The sequence below is a fragment of the Hippoglossus stenolepis genome, chromosome 17 (assembly GCF_022539355.2).
Source record: "Hippoglossus stenolepis isolate QCI-W04-F060 chromosome 17, HSTE1.2, whole genome shotgun sequence".
In the NCBI taxonomy this organism is placed as follows: Eukaryota; Metazoa; Chordata; class Actinopteri; order Pleuronectiformes; family Pleuronectidae; genus Hippoglossus; species Hippoglossus stenolepis.
The window spans coordinates 9,979,318-9,991,181 of NC_061499.1; the positions used below are offsets into that span (position 1 = coordinate 9,979,318).

The 11,864-nt window shown below is 44.8% G+C and overlaps 1 protein-coding gene across 1 annotated transcript; it reads right to left on the reverse strand.

The window, feature by feature from the left end:
* Positions 1 to 306: 306 nt before the first annotated feature.
* stmn2b (stathmin 2b) lies at positions 307 to 10,322 on the reverse strand. The gene is made up of 5 exons (XM_035183444.2): positions 10,145 to 10,322; positions 3,662 to 3,757; positions 3,400 to 3,572; positions 2,612 to 2,803; positions 307 to 2,237 (listed from the first exon to the last, which is right to left on the reverse strand). The coding sequence occupies exons 1-5, from the start codon at positions 10,161 to 10,163 to the stop codon at positions 2,178 to 2,180; spliced, it is 540 nt and encodes a 179-aa protein (XP_035039335.2). The 5' UTR covers positions 10,164 to 10,322; the 3' UTR covers positions 307 to 2,177.
* Between the last annotated feature and the right edge of the window lie 1,542 nt (positions 10,323 to 11,864).

Genomic DNA, 11,864 nt, shown 5'->3' on the forward strand with positions numbered 1-11,864 from the left:
ATTCATTTAAATTCAGGGTGCTATGATGGGTGATTTTTTCATATACTTAACAGTCCAGATAAATACTGTAACACAGTATATAGTTATATGATAACACAGTAATTTGTCTTCTAATCTTAATGTGTAGTTTATATATATATATATATATTTATTAGGTTATGTGAGATGTTGGTTTCTGCATGTTGGCCGTGCAATACACTGGAGACCTGTCCAGGGTGGAGTCCACCTCTCGTCCAGGGTTTATTAGGTATCTCGTAAAAAAATTATATGGTAATAATATGTGAAAAAAGTCACTCTTCGAGACAATTTCATTCACTGAACCCCAAATCTTTATTAACCACTGCTTGCTCACAAAGATATATGTGGAGAGGGGGAAACACACAAATGGACGGAGGAGAGAGAGAGATAGAGAGATAGAGAGAGGCAGGTAGGATATAGTCACTGTCTGTGGTGAACAGTTGTTACACACTGTGTCGGTTTACACTTCAACAGATCAAACGCTCGGCCATCTACCCGCCCTTTCTGAAATACACACTCGCACACACACTCGCACACACCTATGGGCCTATTCCGTGTGTATGTGACCGACAGGGTTCAACCTCAGGCTTCAACACCCCCGGTTACAAACTACTCTGATGCTTTAATACACTCATATACACCTTTACAGATGGAAATACTGTGTTCATGGATCATTGTTGCAGTGATACCTTGTTATGGCTTAAATATAGTTCTCGTGCCGACCTTTCGGTGGCGTTGACGGTGTCTTGGAGTGAAGTGCAATGATTCCAGTAGGTGCTGATGACGTTGAACACTACTCTAGCCTCTATATGAGATGGCGAGAGGTGTAACTCCTTTGTATTTTCTCCAGTGTAAGATTCACAGTAACAAGTCTGATCTCAGGTGATGTTTCGTTGTTCTTTGCTCAGAGCGTTCTTATGCACTTGAACCTCAGTTGTGTTGTATATTACAGTGTTTGAAATGTGACTGGAGTTTGTGACACATACAAGAGGCCCGCCATCGGTCACGGATGTTGTTTTGCGATTTCCGGTTGCCAGATGGACAGAGTTTGGCGAGCTCCTCCCGAGCTCTGTGCTGTGATTGGACAAACGCCTGCCCATGTGGAGAGCGTGTGAGTGAGTGGTTCTACGGTATGTTTACGTGTGGAGAGATGGAGAGGCTGCAGATGGAGGGAGGGGAGGATGAGGATGGGCTCATTAAATGCTATAGTGTTACTCCTGTGGCACAGTCACCATCTACCTCACAGGAGGGGATGTGCAGCGACGGCTTGCGGCCCCCAACAGGAGAGCAAACTGTCCCCGTTTCCCTCTGCCAACTTCCCCCTCGCTAATTGGAAACACTGGTGCGGACTGGATGGAAAATCACGGCGACCATGCAGATCCAATTTTTTTTTTTTACTTCGCTTCCAGATCTGAGGGGTCAAATGAGTGAGTGCGCCCACTTGAAGGGACGAGGGGAACGGAGCCAGGCTGCGGGGCCTTGTGAGGACGCAGCCGGTCGCAGCGACACATCAGCTAGCTGTCAAACTCACGACAAACATCTAAGCCTGTTACCACACGAGAGAAACCTCAAAAAAACAGAAAGATTCTCAGGCTGGAATGAACAAAGAAAAGAAAAAAACATGGAAATGAACAAATCATTACATCCATATATATGCAAGGAGAGGAAACTTATATATAAAAATGGCACACTGCAATCAATACTTTTGCTGCTTGTCTCATACTGTATATAACAAAAAAAGAAGTATTTACAAAAACCAATACCCACTGTCACTTGTCAATTAGATTTTTTTTCTTTTCTTCTCGTTTGAGCAAAAACATTCTTTTTTTTTTGGGAAGAGTGGGTGGGAGACATTAATTTTCCTCATTTTTAAAATCATGTTTGATTTTTTCGTTTTGTTTTGTTTTCCACCCCCAACACCGTTCGAACCTCCCACTGCCTCGGGGTGGTGTCTCAGGCTGTTGTAGTTTCGTAGTAGAATGACGGAGTATGGCAGGGCGAGGCCGGGGGCGGGCGGGGGAGGTTGAGAAGTGTGGGGGAAATGTGGGATAAGCTGGTGGAGGGTGGGTGGGGTGGGGGTGTTCCTCAGGGGTCGGGGGTGGTGATAGAGGGGGGAAAGGGTGTTTCTGAGGTGGGGATGTAGAACCTGTTGGGGCTTCTCATGCTGTTAGCTCTTCTCTCAACTCCTTGTTCCTGCGCACCTCCTGAGCGTGCTTTTCCTGCAGACACAAACACACACACAACACACACACACACACACACACACACACACACACACACACACACACACACACACACACACACACACACACACACACACGTTGAGGACATCATGATTTATTTATTTTTGCTTGCTCACTGCACCACTTCCCTCCTTTGACCTTTGCAGTGACTACTTTATCCTTTTTCCTATTTCTGCCCGTCCTCCTCCCCGAGGATATTTTCTCCTCTTCCTCCTCTCTCCCACCCTCTGGGCACAGAAATGCATCTTTGTCTTTGTCAGAAATATATATGCTTGAGACTATAGTTTTTGGTGTCTGGGGGAGATGGTTCTTATAACCTCAGTATGAATTCTAAACTACCGGCCCCTCACCTTGTCCTGCAGGCGCTCCATAATGGCGGCCAGGTAAGCCATCCGGTTCTCCTCGATCTGCTCCATCTTCATGTTGAGCTTCTCCTCGGCCATGCGGCTGAAGTTGTTGTTCTCCTCCATGGCCTTGAGCAGCACGTCACGCTCGTGCTCCCGTTTCTCAGCCAGGGCCTGGAGTACCTGCGCCTCCTGGGACTGGAGGAGGAAGCAGAAATAATGAGTCAGGGAGGGAGGTGTCAATAGCAGGACAGTGATTTATTAATTAACCAATATTCAAAAGATGGATCAACAATTAAATATCTTGATGCAACAGACTTTCTCTATTTGCCTTCTTCATCTTCTTATGGCTTGTACTTGGTAAATTACACTGTATGGTAGACCCACAGTATTGGACATCTGGTGTTAAAACAATCTGTCAAACTGTGTTATTGATTAGGGGATTGATTTGTTGGTGGCTTCCTGGATTTGTCAGCTGGTGGACTGACGGTATTGATGTTCAAATCAATGCGATGCAGGAATTAGCCAGGGTCGGATTAGATTTTTCATGGCATTTTTGCAGCTGCTGTAGTCAATGTGACGCACGATTGACCAAAACAAGCAGACATCAGATGAAATGTCAAGGGAAGTCAAGATGTGAGGTTGTGTTAAGGCTGAATTTTTGCTTTTGTTGAGATGGTTTCGTTTTGTGGTTTAACAAAAAGCTTTACTGCAGTTTTTAGTGGCTTTTGGCAGAAGAGCAAAGTGATTTGTGGCAGCTGGGTTGCAGTGATAATGATTGGAAACATCCTTACTCTCCTCCGGTCCTCAGCTGCCTCCAGCTTCTTCTGGATGTCCTCCAGGGAAATGTCCCTCTTCGGGGGGCTGGTGACGCAGTGGGCCACATCGCACACGGGGGAGGGCGGCTTCAGGATGACCTCAAAGGCCTGGCCTGAGGCTCGCTTGTTAATGGGCTTGATGTCCATGTCTGCGTGTGAGGAACAAACGAAGAACCCCACAGTTAGTTTGTTTCATACAGAAGATGAACAGTGAAAGTTCCGTCTGATTCCCACGTACCTTGGAAGTCGCCCATGATGTTTTTGCGGGTCTCCGGATACAGACAAGAGCAGATAAGTGAGAGAACTGAGATCTCCTTCATCTTCTCTTTGTAAGCTGAGGGAGGAAATGGAAACATGACTGTGTTGGAGTTTGTTGCTCACTTGCAGTTGCATGTAAACTAGTGCTCAACATGCACAAACACGGAGCATCATTAACCCACTAGCATACAAACAGAAGAATCATCATTAACCCACTAACACACAAAAATAATGAAACATCATTAACCCACTTCTGCCTCCACAGGGGGTCCTTGATCAAGATTTTTAGCCGAATAATTATTCATCGCATCCTCCGAAAAGAAAAACCCTCATCAAAGGAAATGTGGTGGAGATTTTTGAGGCCTTTTGTTTTCACCGCAGTAGGATTGATGTGTCCTTTCTTGGCCTAATTTCCCCCAGCAGCCAAGACGCTGTCGTCCCCACAGGATTCTCCACACATCATTAGCTATGCAATTCATTTTGCTCTATTATTTATGAACGTACCCAAACCAACGCCCTATTGCCTTGCAGCCATTCTCTGACTGGGTCCTTAAAAAACACACCCACCAGGGATTAGTTTTATGCTTTTCAGGTAATTTAAAAAGCAAAGTCTCCAGGATTGAGGTTTGATGTTGGGATAATATTTGAATCTGTTCCTTATCTTCCTCTTGTGTGGATTATGGAAGGAGGCTAGTGGCTGACAGTTTAGCTTATCAGCACCACACAGCGATATGACTGTCCACCCTGTTCTCCGTTTATGGTCCAAAAAGTTAATAACACTGGAGCAAAGCTGGCATCAAATCATCCTGGCTGCATATGGCAATCTGCTATAGAGAAGTCCTCCAAAGAGCAGGTGGGAAAAGCCCCAGAAATGACAACCCTCTGTGTAACCTTGATTTAGATTTTATTCATGTGCTTTTGTCACCTACTTCGTAATGTGAGCTTCAAGTCCCCGCAGGGAGAACGGCAAAAATATCTGCAACACACTGCAGCTTGTGAAATGTTCTGCTTTTGCACATCTAGCTGCGCTGCTCCGTCAGGGTGCACTGCATCACGGTGCAGATTTTCATACCAACTTGACGGCACGGAACAATCCATCACCCACAGCACACGGCCTGCAGCGCTGGAACGTGCCTCATTGATTCACGATTTGCAGGCGCACAGTAGCAAAGACAAAAAAAAATTTACTGTAAAAGAGCTTCTCCACAGTGGGGCTTAGTGTACAGTCATGATTAATCCAAATCTCTTTTCTTTCTCCTGTTCCCTGCTCACTCTCCCCTCTCCTTCTTCTTCTTCTCCTCCTCTCTGTGTCTCACTTTCTGCCCTGCAGACAGTCAGACGCCACAGTAATGTGATCAACTCCCAGATGTAGCTCTCACTACTCTCTAAAGGCCTTGTTAACCCCTATACCCTGAGGAGGAAGAGCAGAGGGCGAGGGCACGATTGGGATGAAACAATATTGGGGAATAGTAGAAAAAAAGGAGAAAGGGGGTGAGTATAGGAGTGGAGATGAAGGTAGAGAAACACAAAATAAGAGAAATTCTCAGATGAAAGAAATTAGGATTGAGTGGCTGGTGGAGGATGGAGAAAGGAAAATCTTTGCTTTTTGGGTGGGGCTGATCATCAAGCTAACACCTCTCTGATATAAACAGAAATCCCAGACGGGGGATAGAAGAACCAGGGACGACGGCAGCTCCCCCTGGGACCTGCAGACGCCATCAGCGGCCCCCAGGAAAAGCTGCTTCCAGTCTAATGGAGGCAGCCAGCTCAGGTGGATGGCACTTTAATTTGTAATTAGCAGACCGCACCATTTCTGCTGACAACGGGGAGAACAGAGCTTCTGGAGGGTTGTCACACCCTCGTTAGGTACCGTGTACATGTCAAGACTCGAGCAGCCATTTTCTCCAACGCACAACCTCGCTTGGCAGCTCAAGACTGGAACAATTCAGTGGAGCAGATAATTTGGGTTAAGTGCTTATGGAGCAGATCAGCACAGATTGTTGTTCAGTGGCTGACAAGCTCTGGTTTCAAGCCTTTTCTCTGCTCAGTGATTATGGAAAAGTACATATAGATCTTCTAGTTTAGGGCTTTAGCTAAACATTATTATTACAATATGTTATCATCCCCTTTTATTTGTCTGTTAGTAAGCAAGATTATGCAAAAACTACCAAACAGATTATCACAAAACTTGGTGGAAGGAATGTGTCAGGATATATTTAATTTTGGTGCAGATCCAGGAATCTTTTTTCACTTCCATTAAGATTATGAAATAGATCGTTTCCCCCACATTTTCTTTCACTTCTCTGAGAATAATTCATGGCTCTTGATGAAAAAAATTTGGCATATTCATGGGCCTGATATCTACGAGTGTGTGAGATTTGGTGCAGCTCCAAATAAAACTCTGGATCTAATGAATGTGGTTTCACAAGGGGACTGTTAGGCCTTGGCAGAGATTTAGGTTTCTTCCAGTTTTTTATAATTGATTATCTCCTTAAAATAATCTGCCCTACCTGTGGGACACTTTGGCATCGTTATGATTCAGATGTTATTCACTGGGTCTTTTAATTCAATTAATCAACCAATTATTGGGTCTATAAAATATTTTTAAAATGAAGAATCTCCAAGGGAATGTTATCAAATGTCTTATTTTTTCCAACTAATAGCGTAGAATTCAAAGATAAGTCTATTTACAGAGATGTAAAATAGAGAAAGGAAATCCTCACATCTGAGGCTCTGATAAATCGCTGTGCAGATCAACTTTCTGTTGAATAAACTGAAGCGCTGTGCCACCATGTTCATTTGTTTACTTTATACTGGAAGCTTGGTTTTTACCATATCCAAGTCAAATCAGTCATTTCTTTGTTGTCTTGGAAGATAAACACTTACTGTGATTCTAAACTGAGCTGCAGCACTTTAACTCAGAACCTCTGAGATCTGGCTTTTATATCCATAATCAAAAAAAAAAAAATCCAATTACAATTGTATTACTCCAGGGAGAAAATATCACTTTCTTCTGTAACCGCTATAGTAATAAGCACCTTCCCTGTGGATGGGACTCATAAAAAATGATGAATGATCCTGGATGACAGCCTTTGCCATTCCACCGCAGGAAATATTCACTTTTAGGCTTGCTGGGTCCGCAGCTTTTTTCAATATGAGAATACGAGATGAGACGAAATAATGTTGGATGCCTCTTTAATGGTCCCACTCCACTCTTCTCCTGCAGGCTGGTTTCAACCAGTCAGATCTGCAGCCTGGCTGTCAGAGAGCTGCTCCTCCTGTCCACCACAGATGCACTACCAGCAAACTGCACTTCCTCCTTCAATCCATCAGCGCAGATCATTAGTATCTACTGTACCTCCTCCGCCGCAAGCATCCCTCTTCCGCGCCACCTTCTGCGTCCCCCCCCCCCAGGCCTCCGTTTCATCTGTTTCTGATGTGTGTCTCCCTCTCAATCTCCTCCTCTCTCCCTTATTCTGTTTCTATATTTTTCACCCACACACTCTGCATCTCCCGGGAGCTCCAACTCTGCATTAGCACAAACCACCACACCTCCGTTTGGTCCTTTTCTTGATGTTGTTCTCCTCCTCCTGCTTTCATCTTGTAAGAATTAAAACAAGGAATGGTGAAACGTGCCACTCTGGGCAAAAAAGGCACAAAGTGAAAAAACGAATGAGAGGCCACGAGCGAAGTGTCTGTTAAGGCTAACGCGGCAAAATAAGAGCCTGTGTATCACAGCCTTTACTGCCCTTCAGGGATCTATGGCTTCACAGCAGCATGGGCTTGGCTGTGTTTCGGCGCATACAGGCGCTTTACTGCAGGGCCACCTGGCAACAATATAATCACAAAATTATGGAGGTATTACTGGAGCAAAATTGGCTATTAAAGCAAAACGTTATGGCACCCAGATGAGCGGGGGCTGGTTCATTCTATGATTCACAAGTGGTGGGCTTGGGTTATTTCGCCAGACAGTAACCTGTATCCCCCCCAAAGGAGCTCAGGGCTGCAACTGAATATGATCATCTGATTAGTATGTTTGGTTTCTAAAATGTCAAAAATAATACGAATCCCAAAATATTCAGTTTATTATCCCATAAGATCTAGAAATAGAGAAAATGCTGACATGTTGGAAGCTCTTTGCTTAAAAAATTACTTAAATAATTTAGTAATATCATAAAAATAATAATAATATGTATATATCAGTCAGTTGTTGATCATTACATTCAAACTGCAGGATGACGCAGGATTGTGTCACAAAATAATAAAAGAGCAAACAGGTAACTGTGAGATGTAGAAATAACCCACAGATTCCAATTTACCAGATGCTAAAATGACCTTATCCAGATGTTGAGTACCAGAAGTGATGATGACACCATGAGCATATAGAATAACATCTTGGCCGGGTCTGATGTCACCTATCTTAAAGAGCAACAGTCATCCAAACCAGTAACCGGTGGGTGTGGCGCATTGATCGATGGGTCCCGGTGATAAATCTGGATGAATTATGGGCATTTCGAGCTCTGCGCACACGGCCCCTAATGACGATGGCGATAGAGATGAGGAATGTAGGCGGAATCGAACGTGATCAGTTGCGTAGAATTGCTGGTATTTGTCGTCTTGTGTTTCTGGGCACAAAGGAATTGATCTTAGGGCCCCGGCTGAATGACCACACCTAATTGGATACGACAAGACTGCATGATACGGATCAGGAGAAGTGCTATAGAGGCCTTAATGCACACAGGAGGCTCTTGGCACTCGAGCAGAGGCCTCAGACATCAGTTTATTACTGTCCTCTGTTCTCCTCTGAGGAATGAAAAAAGCCACAAATTCATATTGAATTAGTTAATGTTTATTTATCCCATGCGTCCCTAAAATAAAATAAAGAGTCTAAATGAACTCGATGACCTGCCGAGTGCTGACTGGCGTGATGACGGCTTTCTCCCCGAGTGTCTGCTCCCTGCCCATCCCATTCTGCCTGTCCACAGCTCAGATCATAGAGGAGAGAGGAGGAGGGAGGAGGAGGAGGAGGAGGAGGAGGAGGAGGAGGAGGAGGAGGAGGGAGGAGGAGGAAAGAGAGATGGAGACAGAGACAGAGAAAGAGAAAGAGGAGGAGGAGAGGGCATTGACTCTTAACAGCCAGGGTTTAGTTGCCGTTGTCCCTCAGCGCAGACACCGTGCAGGACCCTCGTGCTGTCTGTCTGTCTGCATGCCCCTCCATCCATCAAGTGCTTAGTCAACTATAAAACAAACAGACCAGCCCCTAGACTGTCTACACACACACACACCCACCCACACACACACACACACACACTGCATTTCGCAGCCTGTACACACACACAACTTAAAACAACCAACACAATTCCCTTAATGTTCTTCTTTTTCGTCAAGCCTGCAGATCACATTTAATGTGCATAGGCCTGAGATGGTGGATAAAGTGATAAAGCAAAATATGCCATGCCTTGATATGGAAATGAACAGGCTGACACAAATACAAGGCCGCCCACATGCCATAACATGCACTCTCATTTTATTAATCCTTCTAATAAATCCAGAAATGTGGCCTAATAATAGAAATGATGCAGTTATTGAAAATATAGGCCACGTTTACAGCCTGCAGGATTGGAGAGTGATATTCCTAAAACGACATTGAGCTAAATTCTTCCCTCGACTGCAAGAAAAAAATAATAAATCTGAAAAGGGATGCTCTGTTCTGTGCTCTCTCTCTCTCTCTCTCTCTCTCCCTCTCTCTCCCTGTCTCTCTATCTCTCTCTATCTCTCGCTCTAAATCATGCGTTTGGCGGTCACCCACAAAAAAAAAATTTTTTTTTTAAATGTGGAGTTGAACGAGCTTTGCAGAACAGCCCCACGCAGGATGGCCCGGTTTTTGATAAAGGGGGATTTGTCACGGTGAGATATTTCCCACCCTGCGTGGATGCAGCGCTGAGTGGCTGCGTGGCTGCAGGAGCTGGCGCTGAAGGGGACCGGGGATGTTGGGTGGGGTCGCTGCATTATGCTGCGCGGCACTGAGTCAGGCGGTGAGAGGCAGGTGCGGCAGGCATCGAACAAACGCTGCTGCGTATGCGATGGAAAACCTCCTCCTCTCTGGTGCTGATGCTGATTCACCCTGATCTTTGATTCTGGATTGATCCATATGCGTCACTGATATGACAAACTGCGTCCTAAACTCGCTCTTACGCATCAGCATCTCTGCCATATTTATAGACGCATATAAATTAACTCTCGTTTTTTAAATCATTGAAGAATGTAAAAATGCTGCTTCCGAATACAACTTGTTCATTTTTATCATTAGAAGTGACTTGCAGATGAGTTTGGCCGCTCCCTCTCACCAGCCCTCAGCATCCTTTTGTGCCATGGGTGTCGCCACAGCCTCAGCATCCTCAAAACCTGCGAAGCCACCACCGTCAAAAAAAACACACAAGATATCAAGTGTTTAAAAACTCACCGATTGCGGTCTTAGCCATTTCTGCGGAGTACGGTGGTGATGCCGGGGCGCGTCGACCGGAGGAGTGTGCGTCGGTAGCTGGATGCTGCTGTCTCGGGGTGGAGGGACTGCTGGTAAGGCACTGAGTCAGCAGAGACGGGGGCTGCTGGTGCGTCCTGGTGGTCTGGAGCGAGCTGCGTCAAGTCGCGGGGAAATAACTAGAACACCGCAGGAAGTGTGCAGACCGGGCCTTCAGAATAAAAGCCTCGACTTTCACAGATTCAGGGAGAACAAACCAACTGAAGGCTATATAGCTGAGAACTTGCTTATTCACTTGCAGTAAGAAAATATAAATGACAATGTTTTGGTGCATAGACATTCAAAGTGGGCAAGAATGGAGGTTCGTTGCTCAGATAAACTGATATAAAACATTTTTTAGTTAGAGTCCTAATGTGATAATTCAAGAGGATACAAGGTTTAAGTGAGCTATCCCGGAAGTAACCAAAAGAAAGCTGGGATTGGCTCCAGCTCCAAACCCTGTGCACCTTAAAATGATGAATAGTTTAGATAAGGGATGGATGAATAGATGATGGATAGATGGCAGAATGAATGGATGGAGGGATGGATGGATGAATGGATGAATGGATGAATGGATGAACGGTTTAGATAAGGGATGGATGGATGGATGGATGGATAGCAGAATGGATGGATAGATGGATGAATGGATGGATAGATGGATGGAAGAAGTAAGAGGTAAAAGCCTTAGTTACCAGCTTTGACTTTGGATTTACCAGCATGTTTTGGTTGGATTACGGCTCGGAGCATAGGGAGATAGTAGTTCCATAATATAACTGGGGGCCAGGCCTTGTTGAGCTTTAAAAGTTATTAAAATAATCTTAAAATCAATCCTAAATTTAACTGGCTTCCAATGAAACGAGGCAAGAATTGGAGCGATATGGGGTTGACTGGTACATGTAAATAGTTCATTGTCCATGCCTGAGGTATTCTCATAGAACACACCCGATCATTGGTTTGCGTCAAGCTTGCTTTATTTTGAAATCACTGAGAGGAAGTCACAGTATATGTGACCTGATTGGCTTGACACTGACTCAGTAATGAGCGTTTATGTGCCTCTTAGATCTTACTGGGTACCACACTCCCCTGACGCGCCTCTCCTAATCACAGCCCTGACAAATCCAATGTCCCCTTGTACTGGAGAGTTCAGGCCGTGCTAAGAGCTAACAGGGTGTTTCCCTCTTTGTTCCTCTGGTGAAGGCCAGGTGCAAAAAAACTGTCTGTCCACGGTGCTGAATGGAAGAATGATTCTTGAGGTGGTGACTTTTATATTATAGGCTTGGCTTACTTTTTTCAAGACATTTAGGTTTGATTGTTCCTCGCAGGTCATGGAAAATTTAGCCATTCCAAAAGAATCAGGCTGAAGCAGTGCAGCGGCCCCAGTCTTTTTACAATCTCTTTAATAAAGCTCCTTACCTCCCACATAATCCACAAAACACCAGAATCATTACAGGTTTTACCTCCTGACTGTAGAAAATACTGATGGTCAAACCTGTAGAAAAACAACCACTAGGTGGCAGCAAATCTCTCCCTGAGCATATGGCTCCACACTCAGGTCTCAGTGTAGAAGCATTTACTGTGTTTATTGTTTGGATTTAATGTGTAACTGCTACAGACCAAGCTCCATTTAGACAGATATGCAGAGAGACATGCTCTTTTTTTCAAG

What these genes read in the sequence shown, in the direction of transcription:
- stmn2b (XM_035183444.2), bottom strand. An exon ending in CATCATGGGCGACTTCCAAG is followed by an intron (nt 3,573 to 3,661) that starts GTACGTGGGAAT and finishes CCTCACACGCAG; the next exon opens with ACATGGACATCAAGCCCATT. An exon ending in CAGCTGAGGACCGGAGGAGA is followed by an intron (nt 2,804 to 3,399) that starts GTAAGGATGTTT and finishes TTCCTCCTCCAG; the next exon opens with TCCCAGGAGGCGCAGGTACT.